This window comes from Pogoniulus pusillus, chromosome 12 (genome assembly GCF_015220805.1).
Source record: "Pogoniulus pusillus isolate bPogPus1 chromosome 12, bPogPus1.pri, whole genome shotgun sequence".
NCBI lineage: Eukaryota > Metazoa > Chordata > Aves > Piciformes > Lybiidae > Pogoniulus > Pogoniulus pusillus.
In genome coordinates, this window is record NC_087275.1 from 16782600 (window position 1) to 16801449 (window position 18850).

At 40.4% G+C, this 18850-nt stretch overlaps 2 protein-coding genes across 4 annotated transcripts in view; both read left to right on the forward strand.

The window, feature by feature from the left end:
- The window catches only part of SLC5A3 (solute carrier family 5 member 3), a 37960-nt gene extending 19189 nt beyond the window's left edge, over positions 1-18771 (forward strand). For 2 of the 3 annotated variants that reach the window (XM_064152482.1, XM_064152481.1), the window contains exons 2-3: positions 1884-2214; positions 10607-18771. In XM_064152482.1, the coding sequence (XP_064008552.1) occupies positions 10910-13051 (2142 nt within the window). In that variant the 5' untranslated portion in view covers positions 1884-2214; positions 10607-10909 and the 3' untranslated portion in view covers positions 13052-18771. The remainder of the gene's footprint in view (positions 1-1883; positions 2215-10606) is intronic. The other variant, XM_064152483.1, reaches the window with a different exon arrangement.
- MRPS6 (mitochondrial ribosomal protein S6) overlaps positions 1-18850 on the forward strand; it is a 51480-nt gene that overhangs the window by 3817 nt on the left and 28813 nt on the right. The window lies entirely within an intron of this gene.

The window sequence follows — 18850 nt, forward strand, 5'->3', positions numbered from 1 at the left end:
CTCTCCCTAGTGCTGTGTTCAACTTTGGGATCTTTACTCATTCTTTTCACGCGTGTGGCTTCTGTTGTGAACCATGGAGTCTTGTGCAGCTGGTCTCCTTTACTCAGCTAATTTTGATGTGGTTACAGGGTGAGTGTGACCCCCCCGGAGTCACACTCACATCCCATTGCTTCTGGCAGACTTTTGCAGAGCCTCTTCAGCTTTCTTTTTGAGTCTTCAAAATGCAACACCCAAGAGCTTGGCATGGAGGGACAAGGGTGAAAACTTTGTCACTGGTTGTCTGCATGTATTTTTCCACTAAAGTTAGTGACTTTATTCTGAAGATGAAATTTAGCAGCCATTCTCTGCCTTCTTTTCTAGGTTAGTGTATAATCAGGTAGTTAAATATGGTATTTCCAGTGTAAGTTATAAATTGCATGTGCATGGAGTCCTTGATAGAGGAGACTTCAGCCAGTGACTCTTGGGAAAACACTAATGAACCCTAAAAGCACTCCCAAAATAAAGAAATAGTAGTAAAAATTAATTACTTCTCTGCGGTATCGCTGTGTTTGAAGAGTAGCTGCAGTAGGGAATTTGGTTTGTGTTGCTCTGTATGCAAGTACATGGAAGACATGCTTTAGAAGAAGGGAGATAAGGGGTCAGTGAAGTGACTGGAACTTAGGGTGGAAATAATGAGTTTTGTACACGTGTGTGGCTTTCTACACTCAACGTGCCAGTAACAAGTAGTGGAATGAGCTTGGTGAGTTTCATGCCGGACTTGTTAGCAGTAGTGTGCAGATGTGTGTAAACAGCACATTGACTACCCTCAAGAACCTGTGTCATAGACTGCAGTTATGGTGAAGGTGGAGATGCAAAATGAAGACACATCTGTTCTGTTCATGCTCTAACCTTTGCTAATTATAGCAAAATATGAATTTCTAGTTATTTTAAACTTTTTCCCAGGAGAGTCGTCTTTGGCTTTTCAGCAGTGGGGGAGGGGGCTAATTATGGAAGCTCAGGACCTTCATCAGGAAAGGGAATTAGCAGAACTCTCCAGGGAGGTTTTCTTGTCCTGCCGAAGCTCCCTCGAGAGGCCGGTGAGGGAAATTGGGGGTAAGGGGAACAAGAGCTGGAAATGGCTTCCTGTGGCTCTGATGCTGTTTTGCAGACTGACCACAGGGCGGCAATGCGAGACGCCTTCCAAGCATAATTGGCAGCCTGGGGAACCTGGGATAGGCAGAGGAGGCGGCGGTATTCCCGTGCTGCTCTTGCTGCTGGGAGCTCTTGCGAGCTCGGACGTTGGGCTTCAACAAATGGACCTGAAAATACTGTAGGGTGTTTCCTAAAAATGAGGAAAAATAGAAGTATTCCATTAGCGACATAGTCCTCTCCACCTGTAGTATGTGTCATAGTTGGAAATCTAATGGATAACCCTCTTGCAGCAACTGTATGGATTAGGGGTGCCGTTCACCCACCTCTGTAATACTGCAGTGAATCTGGGCTCTCAGTTTGACTGACTTGTTCGCACAACGTAAGTTGTCTTCAGCATATGTTTGTTGCCTTTGGAGTGGGTTGCCACGTTTCAGAAATTCCTCACCTTGCTGGGGGGATTGTTAGCTGTTTTAGGAAAGCCAAAGTCATGGGCAGTAGTGTTGCTTGACATCTTGGCTATTATACTTAATCGCTATGTTGGCAGTTGCAGTAATTGGACTCTTGACATCTCAGTTGCTAGGAAGAAAGGGGGAAAGAATGAAGAGGGCAGTAAACTGGTTTTATTTTCTTTTCGTTCTGGTGGATCTACCTGTTCTTACAGTTGAATTGTATATCTTCCCTGCCCTTTCTCCTACTTAGCAGGCTAAAATTACAGAAAAGTTTTCCTCTTATTTCCTTTCACTTTTTTGTAGGCTGAAACTGGCTGCTCTTCACAGTATTACGTCTAGCAGGGATGGACCCTTGTGTGGTGGTGCTGGAATGAAAACAGTTGGAACTAAAAGGCAAGACTGGAAAACCACAAGATCTAGCATTGATTTTTCCTGTAGGAATCAGCCTTTTGCTTTCTGCCTTAAGCATTTCTGTAAGAATAACTGGATTTTGAAATGTGTGCTACAGACAGCATTTGAGAATGATGCCCTCTTGGCTGACATTTACCACTTTTCGACCTGAAGACTTGAGAGTGGTCCTGTTCTAAGTTTCTGTCAAGTGTGAGATATGTGCCTGGCTTGGGTGTGGGGGAAGGTAAGGAATTATTATTCTTTTTTTTTTTTTTTAATACAAAACTGTTCAAGCCTTGTTAAAACAAGTTGTTGTTAGCTAGGTGAATCTGGACAACATTCCCAAGTGAGTATTTAGATGATGGCAAGAGTAGAGGACTTGAAAGCCTCTTGTTTTTCTGCAGTGTATCGGGTGACATGCTTGAGTTAGTGTAGGTAATGGGATGCCACTCTTGTTCCCTAAGCGGTAGAGGTGCAATCCTGAGCACTGAAGCAGAACTATGGGCAGGCTCTTGAGTCCATGCTGGGACTGACAGACTTCAGGGGGATTTGCCTAGCCCTTCTTCAGGAATGGCAGCTTAACCTTTAAGATGCAACTTCTTTGTCCCTGTTAACCTATTTAGTAATGTACTCTTCTCTTTTGCCTGTGTATCCCTTCTTATTTGTTCATTGCAGACTGTCTGTCCTTTAAATCTTGGCAAATAAGGAAAGAACTTGTGAGAAGATAGTGTTATTGCTTTCCTTTGTAAAAACTCCCAGAAGTGACTGACTCTTTCAAAAATGTCCATTATATCACTTAAGGTGTTAAACTAGTTGAAGTATGAATGTGTGCATATGTTGGCTTTCTTCTAATTCACCATGTGTACTGTTATTTTGTAATGATGGAAGTTCTTGCTTTCTTCACATATTCTTTCAGGAGCTGGAGCTTTTTTCCATCTCTCTTGTTCTAGAGCCGTAACACTCAATTTCCACCCAAAAATTACTTTTGGTAGCTGCTTATTATTGATAAAATAACTTATCTTGCTTTTTGTCAGACTCCCACTAGAGCAGGCTGTTAATTTTTTGAGCCACGGTTAACAAGATCTCTTCTGGAAGCATAAGATTTGCTTATGTGGAAGCAGTTGCTTGATAGAGTTGCCTGTGCCAGCCTCTGTGTTGCTTATCCAAGGGCAGGAGGAACCACTGGGCACCATGTTGTTCAGCTTCAAAACTGCCCGCTCAGCGGAGTGGCAGGAGTATTGCTGGTGTGCATTCTGTAGAAGAGCTGATAAGAAGTTGGATGGAGCTGAAATAAAAGGAAAGGTAGGCAATCAAAATATAGCTAGTTAAGTGGAATGGGAAAGATATAGAAAGTATGGTGAGATCTAAGTGAAGGCCTAGTACTGTGGGAGCACTAGTACAGATATGGATACTGGAAATGGGGTACTAATAAAATGCATCACCCCTGGTGAGGAGAGGAAAAGAAGCAGATTGCATTAAGGAATGATCATGAACCCTAGAAATATTGTTATGAGGAACTAGACAGGAGCTATTATTCTGCTGTTCCTTGCTTCCTGTGTTGTTTTGTTGTTTGATTTTTTCAGTTGTGGTTTGTCCACTTACCAGTCTTTGTGCTTCAGTTATGCAGGCGTCTAAGGAATAGTAATCAAAAACAAGGTACACACAGAGCATAGATACAGGAGGGGAATGTGTTTGGTGTAGTTGTTTTGTTGAAAACTATTAGAAAATGGGATCAGAATTTGGTAAGTTTTTATGTAGATAATTACAAAGCTCAATGTAGTGTAGCACTAGTTCTATAACCAAGATAACTTTAAGGCCTATTCTGGTGTCTTAAAATCCTCAAGAAGGATTGGGAGCACTGAGCAGACTAGGAATCTTGGAGGGCCTCGTACCTAAATTCTAGTGTTATGTATGCCTCAAACTTGTGTTTCAGTAATCCTTGCATTGCTTTGGTTTTTTGGAAAGATTATGAGCACTCATAAATGTAACGGGAACTTGGAGAAGTCTTAAATATTGACTGACATATTGCAATTGCTATTGACTGACAGTGCTGCTGCTCTTATTCCTCATGTAACTTCTGAAGTCTATGCACTCCTAGTCAAAATCCTCTTCGAATCAGAGTCAGAGAGTGCTAGGGGTTGGAAGGGACCTCAAAAGGTCATCTAGTCCAGTCTCCCTGCCAGAGCAGGGTAGGGTGAGCCAACACATCTTTCTAGGCTAGGAGGATGCCAGATACATCATTTACTGCTGAACGGTCATAACCACCAACTGGATCACATCTTTGTACCTTACAGCTAAGGAAAATGGTAATTTTCAGTTGCGGAGATTTCACACCACCTTCTGATGGCATGCTTCTAGTATGGTGAGAACATTAGTCCGTTACAGTCAGGAACTAGATTGTGGTCTCAGGTCCTCTACAGAAATCAAATACTTGCATGTTTATGCTTGTTTTACATATTATTTTGCTGTTGCCCTAAGTGACTAAGAATTTCATCAAACTAGTTCTGGTAAACAGTATTTGCCAGTGGCAGTGACAATATTTATGCTTCTGAAGTTTAGGTTGCCACAAGAAGGAATTTGATTCTTTGGGCGCAGTGTCCCTTTGCAGCTTCCAACTTGATTTGTCAGCTGACATCTTGACATACTTACTTGGCAGGAAAAATGCTGCCTGATGCCGGAGTCTTCTATTTTTTTGCCATCCTTTGGTGGAGGCAAAATCTCTTGCCTTCATTAAAATAGCTTGCTTTCCCTGGTTTGCCCTCTTGTCTTTACTCAGTTACTGTTGACTATGTGTCTTCTCAGTACCCTCTCTCCTCTTCTTTCAGTTCCTGTGTAGAAGGAAGAACATCATCTATGTGAAGCTGCAAAGAAAAGCATGGTTCCCTTGCTGAGGGATGGAGCTGCTTATAGTGACAATCTTTGAGCATCTGAATTTCTGCTAGTCATCTTCTTGAGTTATGGCAGAGACATGAATGATTGCGCTTATTTGAAAGGGAAGAGTGGCCCAGTTCCTCAGCAGTCCTGAGCAGCAGCTGTGCTTTCTGCTCTCTTCAGAGAACCCAGATAACATCTGACACCCCTGTAAATATAAACCAACTTTTTGGGCTGACAAGGGGGAAAAAAGTGCATATGTGTTTCTCGTCAAATGAATAGTCAGTAAACTTAAACTGATAGACTCTTCTTTCTTAGCACCTGAGTAAGATGACTACAGTATCTCGAGTGTGTGTGGAGAAGGTGGTCTTTCTTGATGGTATGTCTTTATTTTAGCAAATAAAAAGGGCATTTCTATCTCCTTTCTGTCCCAGATTAACCTCCTTTGCCTTTAGGTGTTGGGAGTTTTTGGAAGAGCAGTGGAAGCAAATAAATCTACTATTCGTGATAGAGTACTGGAGGCTGACTCATGGGAAGAGGAACTATTCAAATGTGAATGCCACAGGCAGTGGCATGAAGTGGCTTGCTGAGGCACTGCTAGTGATGTAGAATTCAGAAGATAAGCCATCTTGCTTTGCAATTCAACAGTACTGTAACTTCTGTTACACTGTGTTTTTGGAGTACTGAATGGGCACTGCAATAAAACTACATCCTCTTTCTTCGGTCTCCTTCCACCACCACCCCTCCTCTGCTTCACTTCTTAAATTGTGATTTGTTGGGAGACCTAAAGAGGTATATACACTTGGGATGGGAGGTGGAAGCCATCAACTAAATTGATCTACTGCTCTTGTGCTGCCAGTCAGTGTCCTTCAGCTTCAGTCAGACTTCCAGTACTTCAGTTACTGCTTCTGTAATAGACCACAGCAGCACCACATTTCTGATTGGCAAACACAGTGCAGTTGTTTCTTCTGCTGAACTGCATGCTGTGAGGTTACTTATTTCTCATGTCTCCTTCAGCAGTCCTTTAGAAAAGAATGGAGAAGAATGTATTGTGAAGCAAGCTTCTTTTTCTGATGCTGCAGTAAAGTGAAGACCAGAACTGGAGCAATTCCTGAAACCTCAGATGTTATGTGCTCGTAGCTCCTTTGAGTGACTGGCTTGAACCTTGCACCTCAAATCGGACTTTTGTGGTAGTGATGATTTATTGAGTTGCCTCTGCAGCACCTGTGTTCTCCAAGGCCAACAGAGGTGTTGATGCAGGTACCATTTTGGGGCAGCAAAGCACGTGTGGCAAACAGGTTAGTCGGGTCACTGCTGATCCAGGTAACTCATAAATGTGGTACTCTTCCACTCCAGCCTATTGAGCTACTGGGAATGTGAGTCCAGATCTTAACTGAAGTTATTTATTAGATGCTACAGGTCAACCTCTGCCACTGAACTTCCCTGCTTTCTACGGCATACCGTGTTTGTCTCAGGTGGGATTCCTGTCCAGCTCCTGACTTACAAGGGAAGGTCCTGAAACTGTGATCCTGGATGTTTTGGGCTCTGTTGAGCAGCTGGCAAGGATAGCCCCTGCTTTCTCAAGGGCATGTACTACGTAAGGATAAGCTGGCACGTATCGGTTACACCATGAAGAGTATTTGTGCTCCTTTTTTGTGCGTGTGTGTGCTCTAGAGTGCTGTAATAAATGGAATGAAGTTTTTTCCCTTTAATTTTCTGAGAGAATAGGCTACCTCAGACAGCCTTGGGTTTACTGTGAAGTAGTGGACAGGCAGGAATTCACTTCCATCACTGTAGCAGGTGGCCTGCAGTGTGAGCAGGCCAAAGGATTTGAGGAGTTCAATGTTATACAGGCCTGCTCAAGTCCTGAGACTGACTTTGACTTTTTCCTAGGTGAGTGATCATTAACATCTACCATGTAGGTGTTGAGCTTGGCAATCTGGGTACATTTTTTTCAATGCAAATGATTTTTTTTCAGTAGGTAAAATGGTACTGGCATAAGTTAAGAAGGTGTGGAAGGAAAACATTAAGATAGAACCTCAAAACTACTGAGAAGACTACGAATAAATTTAAATATGTACTTAATTTACTAACAAATGATAGTAGTGGATGCTCCTGTGCAATATGTGAATGTCTGGGTCTTCATATTAACCCATAGTATGTTGGCCATTGGGACTGACTAAGAGAAAAGGGACATCAACTGAGAGACTTCCCCATCTGCTGAGAAGAGTTAAACTCAGCAAGAAACAAATAGTTGCATTAGGGCAGGAAAAGTTTGATTCTGGCATATTGAAACCCCTATTTTATTAAAAAAGCACTGTGGAGAAAGTTTTGCTTTAAAACATAGAAATTTCTCCTAAAAAATCCCACCCTAAATCTGCTTCACATTATCTAATATCTTTTCTGGGAGTTGTTTGAGACAGCTTTCTTTCAGAAAGGACAGGCTGCCTGTTGGAGAGACATATGCATTGTTTGACCAAAGCTGTAGCACTCTATCTTCAGACAAGAGGGAAGCACATTGTTTTGTCTCTTTGATATGATCCAACCAGAAAACAGCCTTAGGGGAAAATTCACAGTTCTTGGCAGTGGCACTGTCTTCTTTTTTTCTCCTGTCAGTGCCACAATGTACGCTGTTCTAATAACTTGAGATTAAACTCGCATGGGGCATCTCCAAAGTCCTTCTTAAGACTTGAGGTCATAACTTGCTGAAAGTTCAGAGGGATGAGTCTCATTTTTGTAATGAAAAACGTTTCAGGGTTATTTTAGAATTAGGTCTAATAAGAAACTGGTACAAGAAGCTACTTTAGTACAGAATTTTATTAACACCGTAGCAAAGTTCAGTAGCATTACAAAACTTTCCACCTTTCTGCTCAAGCAAGCAGCAAAATTCAGATGTTGATTTCAAAGGTGGCGATTCAGTAGACTGATTACTTCAGATGCATGGTCTGGCCATGCCCTCTGGTGGAAAATGGTCAAGAAATTCCATGTATTGTTTGTTTTGGTTAGAATGAGCCCATCGTAGTTTGGCAAGTATCCTAACTGAGAAATGTCACAGCTTATCCGAGGGCAGCTGCATGTCCTACTTAATGCTTTTCAGGGGGACTGAAGATGTTTGTAATAGTGATGCTGTGAGCCAGATACCTGTTGTATCAAATCCACTTTAACAAATATGTTTGTGATGGATACCTATTACTGTACAGTGCATTTTTGCAAGGCCACTGATTAACCTCCAGGGAAGATGGTAGCAAGTAAACTGAAGTTAAGGTCTATTTCTTCTTTTACTTTTCAGTAACAGATCAGGACAATAGAGGGAAAAGGTTATTACTATTCCTTTAGCTTGCCCATTATTCTGACTTCGTGTATAGTAATTTTTCTTCTGACTTTATGGATAGTAGTTTTTCTTCTTTCCACTGTCTGAGTAAAATCTTTTCTTCTATTTTCTTTAAAATAATTATGGTTCTGGTACAAACATAATGTAGTTGCATTTGAAGAGTGAGTTGCATATAGCAAAAGGCACAACGCTATGACCATGTTACTCAGGAGTGCTTAAACCCAGGAATAGTACATTGCATTTGTACCTGGTGGCATTTGAAGAGTGAGTTGCATATAGCAAAAGGCACAACGCTATGACCATGTTACTCAGGAGTGCTTAAACCCAGGAATAGTACATTGCATTTGTACCTGGTGGCGTCATACAATCTGAAGCGTTTATAATTCTGTGTTGGATTAAACTAATAGACCATTTAACTGCTGCTGCATTTGTGGGTGGGGATAAATGTGAATTCTTCTATGGAAGAATTTAAAATACATCTGTGGTTTGAGGCTTATGAACATGATAAATTTAGCACACTACTGTAATCAGTCTGTTTTGTGCCCTGCTTCCTTAGTCTGTCGTTATTGGCTGTAACTCCAGCAGAATGAATACCTGTGTTCTCATGTGAGGTGGTGGTGGGGAACCCATCTTGGTTTCTTTTTTGATTCTGAGCTACTCTTGAAAAACAGCCAGCCTGTACAAATGGCATGATTGTGAATTTCTTCTTAAGGCTCAAAGTTGTAATTTGTAAGCTATTTTAAAAACACTTTTGCCTTAATGAGAAGTGCACCATTGCTGTTTTCAGTAATGCACAAAGTAAGGCAATGTGTGCATTTCCAACATTAACTATTGCTTTTCCTACAGCCTAAGAACTCTTAAAGGTTGTGTCTACTCATTTTTTTTTTTTTTTAGCAAAACAAATATGCTACCACACAAATACTAGAATATATAATCAGGATATTAATCATAGGTTAATCATTAGGGAAATGTGGGTTTCAGCATAATGCTGAAGCACTTTTTTGCAAACAAGAGCAAGAGGGAATGCCTGAAGCTGTATGACTTACAGGGCCGATAGGGTCCTATGGTCCAAAAAAAATTCAGTAGTGTGTTTGTTTTTTTTTCTGCTGTGCTATGTTATCTTTACCAGTGGTTGGGAAAGAGGAATGGAGTCAGTCCCTGCCCTTATTCTTCTATAACAGTATTGAACATTGAAGATTTGTGTTTGATCTTTAGACTAAACCAGCCTTTTGCTTAGATCTTCTCTTTTTGCTGTGCCCATTTGACATAGGGAGTGGATGAGTGTAATACCCATCACTCTCTAAACCCATTAAAAAGGCTATAGATAAATGATACCTTGCAAGGCATAAATAGGAGATAGCAGCATCCTGCCTCCATGGCAGAGGCAAGGAGCTAGTATGCAGCTTCTCAATGCTTTTTTCTCACCTGTCTGGTTGTCTGCCAATGAGTCTTACTCTTGCCTATTTCACTTATTCTGAACACTTCAGTCCTACTTGCCTAAGTGAGTCCCTGTTTCCTGACATGCTTTGGTAGGACTAAGGGATCTGGAATAGTGGCAGTCTGCTCTTCATGCTTGGATGTAAATGGATGGTGCTGGGAACAGCACTTTGTGGCATCTTGGCAACTGTGACTGCTGCCAAAGTCCATCCACTTCTCCTTCCTATACTTTAGGTGCTCCCAAAAAAAATCGTGAAACAGTGTGAGTATCCAAACATATGTCACACAGAAATGGATGTCAGGTGTAGTTTTGTTTTTGTCACTTGATTGAATGGGACTTTTTGTTCACTCAGATTACATACAATGTGTTTGACAAGCTTTTAGAGTGAAATGTAACTCTGTGGTTGTCTGTACTCCCAAAAGGTGCAAGCTCATCTAAAACCTGTGGAATAATCTTGGAATGATCTTAAATGTGCGTTTGCCAGCATTGTGATTTTACTCTGATTTTTAGCTCTAGCCACCAGCTGGTGTCTCAAGTGCATGCATGTGATGCCAGGTTCCATCAAGATTTGTGGGGTGCAGTTGTAGAGCAGTATAGGAAATGGCTAGCCAGGTTAATGTTCCTTAGCTGCTCTTTTGTGTTTTTCCTCTTTCAAGAAATCTTAGGAAAGCCTGTTCAGTAGTTTGAGAAGTGGGCCTTTGAGTCTCTAAAGAAAAATCAAATCTATTCCTTGCATTCTTCTGGGGAATTTGGGTTATATAATACTCCAGAATTGCTGCGTCCTTAAGGTGCTCATAAATATTAAAGTTGACTTAATTCTATGAATTTTCTCTTACATGTATTATGGATTACATAAATACAACAAGAGATGTAAGAGGGGGAAAAAAAAATCGGTGGTGTTCAGTCATTGTTTTACTAGACTTCAAAATTTTTCTCATTACTTCATGAAATTCTTCTCTAATTCAATCTTTGTCTTTTGTCTTTGCTGCCTTGCAGGGTTGGTACAGTAGGCCTCACTAAACTTAGCTGCAACTAAGAATTTCTCCTACATCAACTGAGTTAAGGCTGATGCTCTTGTGGAATGTGGATTAAAAGTGCGTGCTAAGTTCCAAATTTCCATTTGAGAAGCGGAGAAAGTAAATGTACCACAACCACCAGCATCAGGACAGCAAACCCAAGGGACAAAGAATTTGATCCGCAGTGTTGATATATGTTAACTGGTTCACGTATTGCTTAAAAGACAGTTGCTGGGGGGCGAGAAGTGGACGTCAGCTGTGCGAAGTCATTTTGTTGGCAAAAATGAGGGCTTCTTTGGAAACGGCAGACATTGCCATTGTGGCACTGTACTTCGTGCTTGTAATGTGCATAGGTTTTTTTGCCATGTGGAAATACAATCGGAGCACCGTAAGTGGCTACTTTCTGGCGGGGCGTTCTATGAACTGGGTAGCTATTGGTGCATCTTTGTTTGTGAGCAATATTGGAAGTGAACATTTCATTGGGCTCGCAGGATCTGGAGCGGCGAGTGGATTTGCAGTAGGTGCGTGGGAGTTCAACGCCTTAATGCTTTTGCAGCTTTTAGGATGGGTCTTCGTCCCAGTCTACATCCGGTCGGGAGTGTACACCATGCCTGAATACTTGTCCAAGCGTTTTGGAGGGCATAGGATTCAAATATATTTTGCAGCGTTGTCTCTAATTCTTTATATCTTCACCAAACTCTCAGTTGACTTGTATTCAGGGGCACTTTTTATTCAAGAATCGCTAGGCTGGAACCTCTATTTGTCAGTTATCCTGCTTATTGGAATGACTGCGCTCTTGACTGTGACTGGAGGTCTTGTGGCTGTCATCTACACAGACACCCTTCAAGCTCTGCTTATGATTATTGGTGCCCTCACACTTATGATCATAAGTATTATGGAGGTTGGTGGGTTTGAAGAAGTTAAAGAAAGGTACATGTTAGCGTCACCAAATATTACATCTATTTTGTTAACCTACAACATTTCCAATACCAATATCTGCAATGTTGCCCCAAAGCCTGACGCTCTTAAAATGTTGCGTGAGCCAACAGATGAAGACATTCCCTGGCCTGGATTTCTGTTGGGACAGACCCCAGCTTCTGTCTGGTACTGGTGTGCCGATCAAGTTATAGTTCAGAGAGTTTTAGCTGCAAAAAACATTGCTCATGCCAAAGGATCTACTCTGATGGCAGGCTTCTTAAAGCTGCTGCCCATGTTTATCATAGTAGTCCCAGGGATGATTTCACGAATACTGTTTGCAGATGATATTGCCTGCATTAATCCAGAACACTGCTTTCAAGTCTGCGGGAGCAGAGCTGGATGCTCTAACATTGCCTACCCACGTTTGGTGATGAAACTTGTGCCGGTTGGTCTGCGGGGACTGATGATGGCTGTGATGATTGCTGCACTGATGAGTGACTTGGACTCAATATTCAACAGTGCCAGCACCATATTCACGCTTGATGTCTACAAGCTCATTCGAAAGAGTGCAACGTCTAGAGAACTGATGATTGTAGGAAGAGTCTTTGTTGCGTTCATGGTAGTTATAAGCATTGCCTGGGTCCCGATAATTGTAGAAATGCAAGGTGGTCAGATGTACCTTTATATTCAAGAGGTAGCAGACTACTTGACCCCACCAGTGGCTGCTCTGTTTCTCATGGGTATCTTTTGGAAGCGGTGCAATGAGCAGGGGGCTTTCTATGGTGGAATGGCCGGGTTTGTTCTGGGGGCGATACGGTTGATACTGGCGTTTATCTATCGTGCTCCTGAGTGTAACCAGCCGGATACTAGGCCAAGCTTTATCAAAAATATCCATTACATGTATGTTGCAACGGCTCTCTTCTGGATCACTGGGATTGTGACCTTTGTAGTAAGCCTCCTCACTCCTCCGCCTACGAAGGAGCAAGTTCGGACAACCACATTCTGGGCCGTGAAAAACAGGCATGTAAAAGAGGATGCTACAACGGGGGAGCTGTACAAAGTACAAGGAAAGAGCATTCTCAAATGTAATGAAAATGCAAACCATATCATGCCGAAAGGCAAATCAGAAGAAAACATTAAAAGCATGAAGCCAGAGGATATCAATCTTCTGGATACTTGCAGAGATGACAGCAACCCGGTGATTTCTATGAGTCACTCTGAAGTGGAGACACCAGTTGACTGTTATTCGAATGGACAAGCAGCTTTGATGGGGGAGAAAAAGCATGAGGAAGAGACTGATGATAGAGAGACACATTTGAAATTCATAGATTGGTTCTGTGGCTTTAAAAGCAAAACCATGAACAAGAGAGCTGTTCGGGAGATCGAGGAAGAGACTGTTTGTTTACAAATGCTGGAAGAGACTCCAAAAGTTAGACTGTTACTAAATACTGGACTGGTCTGTGTCTGTTCACTTGGAATATTCATGTTTGTCTATTTCTCTTTGTGAGTGGATAGTGAACTTCTAAGGGTATGACTAAACATACAGAAGTTGATAAAGGTCTCTGGAGATTTTTAGATTTTGTTTTTCCTTTTCTAATAACGTAACTGCAACCCAGGCATTGTTTACGCTATAATTGTAAGATCAACTCAACTTTAACCTATTTAGAGACAATTTGCGATGTTGTTCTAGCTCTGCTGAAAGCAGACTGTGTCATGTGGTGTCTTTTTTTGTGTCCCCCCCTCCAGCTTTTTTTTTTTCCATTTGCAGCACTAACCTTTTATTTTCCCTTGTATACATGTATAAATATACCAAAGGCAGGCAGGTGGCTGTGTTTGAAGTCAAGCAGTTACAGAGCTCAGTCAGCATTAAAGTGAAGATAACGAGTAATTATTTACTGATCTGTAAAATTGAGATGCTTAAAGCTCTGCTAAAAGGTGTTGTTTTTTTTTTAGTGTAGAGTTGTGATGCACATCCCTGTGTAGTTGTTCTTTGTAACATAGCTATACTACCTTGGCCAAATCAGCACTTGTACTTTTGCTCGCTGCTCTTTTTCTTCCAGTTTCTCATCTCTCTTTTAGCAACAGCAGGAAGATATTTTGTATTACCTTGTAGCACTTAAAACATTGATAGCTCTTAGTTTCTTTCTTTTTTTTCTCTGTGAGAATATTTCCATTTTTGTTTTGTCTACTGTAAATTCCACTACTGAAAAGTTGCTGTATTTAGGGAAACAAAAAATCCCAAATAGAACACACACAAAGACTCCAACCAAAAACTCCCATAGAACCAAACAAAAAACCCCAAAAAAACCAAAACCACAGGACAAACTTGAAAATGACCAACCTGCAATGGAGGAGAGGGGGAAAATAGAAAAGAAGAAATACTAACATAAAATCCAAGTAAAAAGAGGACCTTTAGCATGTAATTTGGATTAGCTTCTCTTCAGAGAACAATCTGTGTGTAAGTTCTACCGTATGGAAAACGAAGTGTGAGACTTCACATGTTTTCAGTTTGGTAAGCACACAAAAAAATAACTCCTTTTCTTTTTTCTGCTGTATGTCTGAAAGGAAATATGCTGCAGTCCTGCCATTGCTGCATACTGAGTCTATAAAGGGAGAAAAATCATGGGAGACGAGGTAGGAGAAATGTGGGAAAGAGGTGAAAATGGACCTTATTATTCAGAGCCCTTTTGCCCCGTGTCCTTGCCCACTTCCACCCTGCCAAACATCCTTTTTTAAGGAATGTGTCCTGAGGGATTCTGTGTCAGGAGAGGAGAGTGTGCCATTGTAATCTGTGTCAGCAATTGAGGTCTGCCCTTATGATTCCTCAGAAAGTAGTGAATCTTTTCCCATGTGTTCACAGCTATAGTGGGTTTTGAGGTGCTGAGTTTCATTTCTCCTGAAGGATGTATGCCTTAGGCAGAAATAAACAGTTGTGTGTAGAGTATGTGTGCAGCAGGCAGGTCAGTGGAGCTCAGCAGACTGAAAATCTGCAGAGCACTTACCTGTTGGTCAAGCAGGAGAATGTGTTGCCATTCTGGGTGCTCTTGCCTTTAAAGCAAGTGAGGACCTGTTTTTGGGTGCAGGGGCCAGCTGATAGTGTGTGGCTACACTCATAGTATTAAACTCCCTTGCTGTTCAGAATAGAGGAGTAATCTTTGCTCCTGAGCTTTTCTTGGGACTTGTTTGGGAGAGCATGAACTGGGTAGGCAGAAGACAGTCTGAGGGACCATGCTGGCAGTTCAACAGTGCTGAATCAAGGGGGCCAGTTTCCTTGGCTTAGAACCAAGAACAAGAACCAATCCCTATGGGGGGAAATAGTCTTGTAGAGATGAGATCTGGGTTATATCCTGCCTTTGCAGGAGAACATTTACTTTCCAGTATGGTGGTACCATAAGCTGCAGTCTGTCCAAGTATCTTTTAGTAGTATGATATATAATATGTGTTTTCAGGTAAAATTAACTTCTATTTGTGTGGCATTTTTTGTTTTGGCATTAAGTCATTTGAATCCTATTCATTCTGAGACTCTAAACAGAGGCTGAGATGCCCCACTCTTCTCCACTTTGCTTAGTTGTTGCTGCTGGAAAGTAGACTGCTCTCAACTGAAAATAGTGATAAGGATTGAAGTGATGTTGCAGTATATGTAGAAGAGGCAAGTTTCCATACCTGAGTCTTGATGTTAATACCAGTATGACATGACACATTTTCTTATGGTTAATGTGGCTGCTTTATTCAGAAACATATTTTTCATCTTTTCTAATGGTAAAATTGTAGTATGTGAAATGTTAATGGTATCTCAAGTTACTTCATTAGTAGGCTCAGCTGGGATGGTGTAAGTAGTAGTAAAACAGTTAATTGTTGCTACGTGAGCAAAACTTGTTCTTAGTGGGGTCAAAAATTACTTGTGGAGGGTAACAATAAGTCTCCATCCAAAAGTATCTTGCAAATGCTGGGATCTGGCTCATATGCCTGATTTGGCACCGGGAAGGAGAGACTTGTGTATCAAGCACTGTCCCTTAGTAACTTGGCTTGTGTTTCTATCAGTGGCTAGTAGTTGGATTTTCCATGCTCTCAGTTAACAAATGCATTGCCACCTAGCCTGTGAAGCCAGGTTAGCTCAGGGACCCTTTTGTTTGGCAGCCATCTGTGCTTGCATTTTTCTTCAAGGTGCCTTACATGATTATGAAGCTGAAGGCTTGGCTTTTATTGACACCTGAAGAGTGGCATGCTTGTAACGGACTCTTCCCAGGTAGTTTTTTCTCTCCCTTTTCCTTCCCAAGTAATTTGCCATTTAAAGAGTTAATACATAGCATCCTCAGATCTGTGGTAATATTGCCCTGCGACTGTGGTAGGAAGCCACAATCCTTTGCAAACGTATGGTGCAGCCTTTGACTGTTGCATCTGAGATGCTCAATCTCCTAGTTAATGTATTCTCACTTTCGCTGAACTAACAAGTTGCTACATTAATCACCGTCATACTTGGCAGTCAGTCAGGATCTGAATAAAGGAATACTTTGCATCCCTTTGTCTTTAGAGCTGTTATTCTGAAGATGCTTTTAAGCAAATAACTTCTTCAGTGCTTCTTTTTCTCTTAAGTCATTTAAAAACATGTTTCTATGCTACTCTCTGCCTAATGCCAGCGTCTTTGGTAGCATTCTGTTTTCACGTCTTGGAGGTTACAGAATTTGCTGATGTTCTTTGTTGCATATAACCACTTAATAGAAGGCCTTTGTTAAGAAAAAAAATAGTATAAGGCTTCAAGTAAACTGTGTATTGGTGAGCAAATACCTTGCCTCTGTTGTGGACCTTAGTATAAGAAGCTGTTTGAGGATAGTTTTTTTTATAGCGTAAACATGCCTTTGCTAATCTTCTGGTCATGATCTATGTGGAAGAGTTGTTGACCCAGGTTAATAAGTTTTGGTTTAAACACCATTTTTTTCAGTCCAGTAAAAACTACATGTCTCACAAGGGACAGTGAGTTCCATAAATTTTAACACTTGGCCTCCACTTTCTCAGTGGGACTGGCTAGTTGTGCAGGGATAGATGTAGGACATGTGCTTCTGTCTTGCAGTGATTGGTTTATTTATTGCCTTGAGCTTAGAATGACACTCTTGAGAGGAACTTATTTTGGAATGACACAGTGTTTTGTTGCTATTTCCCTTAACTTATTTTTCTCTTAAGATGTATGAATTTTTCTCCTAGGAATTTGTTAGAAGCCTTTAATTTAAAAATGAAAAAAAAAAAAAAGGAGGAGGCTTCTTGTGAGCTTAGTAGTACATTCTGGGAGATTGTTCTTATTTATTTTTTTTCCCCTGACTGATTTCATGCTATTCTCTGCCAAAGTTTAAATTGTTGTTATTTTTGTGATTTTCCCCATTAGCTTATAGTGATACCCGAAAGGAAATGGCGAGAGACTGTAAGATAGTAAATTGGCCTTCAGTATACTACTTGTGTATCTTCTGCTTCTCCACATCTTCCCCTTTCCACCCTTATCCCAAAAAGGGCCAGCATGAGACTTCTGATGTAAGTCATGAGAGCACTGTAACTGTGTAGTGGAAAGGATTTCCCCACAAAGTTAGCGAAGCGAGCAGAGCCATCGAAGGACCTCTGTGCAAACTCTTAAAGCAGGAGATGCTAATGACTTTAAAACATACAGCTTTATTTTTTATATATATTTTTTTAAATCCTAAGATAAAGGAGCTGTTGGGAGATGCTCCCTTTCAGAGAAGAGGATATGTGGAAGAAGTTGGAGTTTCTAAGCTCTGGCTTTCTTGAGGAAATCTTTGGATTTAGCATGTATAGCAAAGCAAAACTACTCATCTGTTACTTTGGTATTCTGTGTGTTCTGTGCCCTTTAAATGTAGTTGTTTTGAAAATAAACCTAACCTTGTTATGTGATGTTAAGAAGCAGACGTGTGCAATGTTTTAATTTTTTTCCAAAAGAAAATGTTTGTATATAATTAAATGGTTTAATGTGCTTTAATTGGCCTAAGGTAAAGAGTAGTCCTAGAATGTAAACATATATAATTAGGATATCTGATTTCACTGTGAGATCTCTGAACTCTCTCATTTTGCAAAGTGGTTTGTTTTGTTTACAAAACACTCTTTTCTATTTCTTTTCATGGTGTTGGTTTAAAGGCATTTGCTTCACTTCTGTTCTAATATCAAATTCATGGTATAGTGACATCTGGTGACAGCATTATCAGTTTCACTGTGTAAAGTCAGACACTTTGAGCAAAAATGGTAATGATATGACAATTCTCTGTGTCTATGAATACACGTTTTTAAATGAGGTGGTTATAAAAATAGTTGCTGTGCAAAATGTTAGTAGTCTTCTTCAAGAAGAAAGCAAATTTTCTAATATCACTAGAGCAGTCCATTCATCTACTTATTTTTAAAGCACAGTGTCAGTGATGCTGCTTTACCTTGTATCTCTGATATAATGTTTTTTTTTAGGCATCTGTGAAGTATTTCTGGGGTTTGTTGCTGTTGTATTTTTCTGCAGTTTTTATATAAAATACCAGTTAATGAACTGCCTTGTTTGTTTGTTTGTTTTTTAAACCTATTCAACTAAAATACATTTCAGACCAAAACCAAATGATATCATATAGAATTTGAAACCTGCCTTCTCTCTTGTCCCTTTGTTTTGTTTGTTCTTTCTTTTTTTTGAATAAGCCAAATGGGCATGTAGATAAGATCACTATAATGGATCCAGGTCTCTTTTGGTAAAGTGTTATTTAAAGGTCTGTTAAGATCTTATAAGATGATATACTGAAAAAAAATTATTGTAGTAGGAATATAGATTTAGAAGTGTTAATGAGATTAATACAGCTTAATTATATTGTAAGTTGCTACTGTCCTTTAATGACAAGCTTTTTGTCATAGAAATGATGTATAATAAATTAATTTTGGTCTAGTGTATAGAATTATCATATTGCTATAAATCTTTGAAGTAAATCTGATGCAAAATTTTCATAGTTAGCATTGCTGGCCCTGTGTATACTGTTCTTTGTATACTGTATGCATATTATTTTGCCTACTGCATTAGTCTTCAAACTAAAACTCTTATTAGAGAGTATTTGGATACTTCAGACTGTGTTTCTTGCAGTTTACATTCCTTTACCATGGCATTTTGTCCTGTCTAAAAGTATTGTATGGAAATGTTTAAAACTTCTGTACAAAGTTTCAATAAAAATAGAGAAAAAGAAAAACCAGTAACAGAAGAGAGAATTTGTGAAGCTATTGTCCGTAATTGTCATGCATATTCTTACTTACAGGAAGTCCTTGCACCCCTATATCTTCCCCTTTC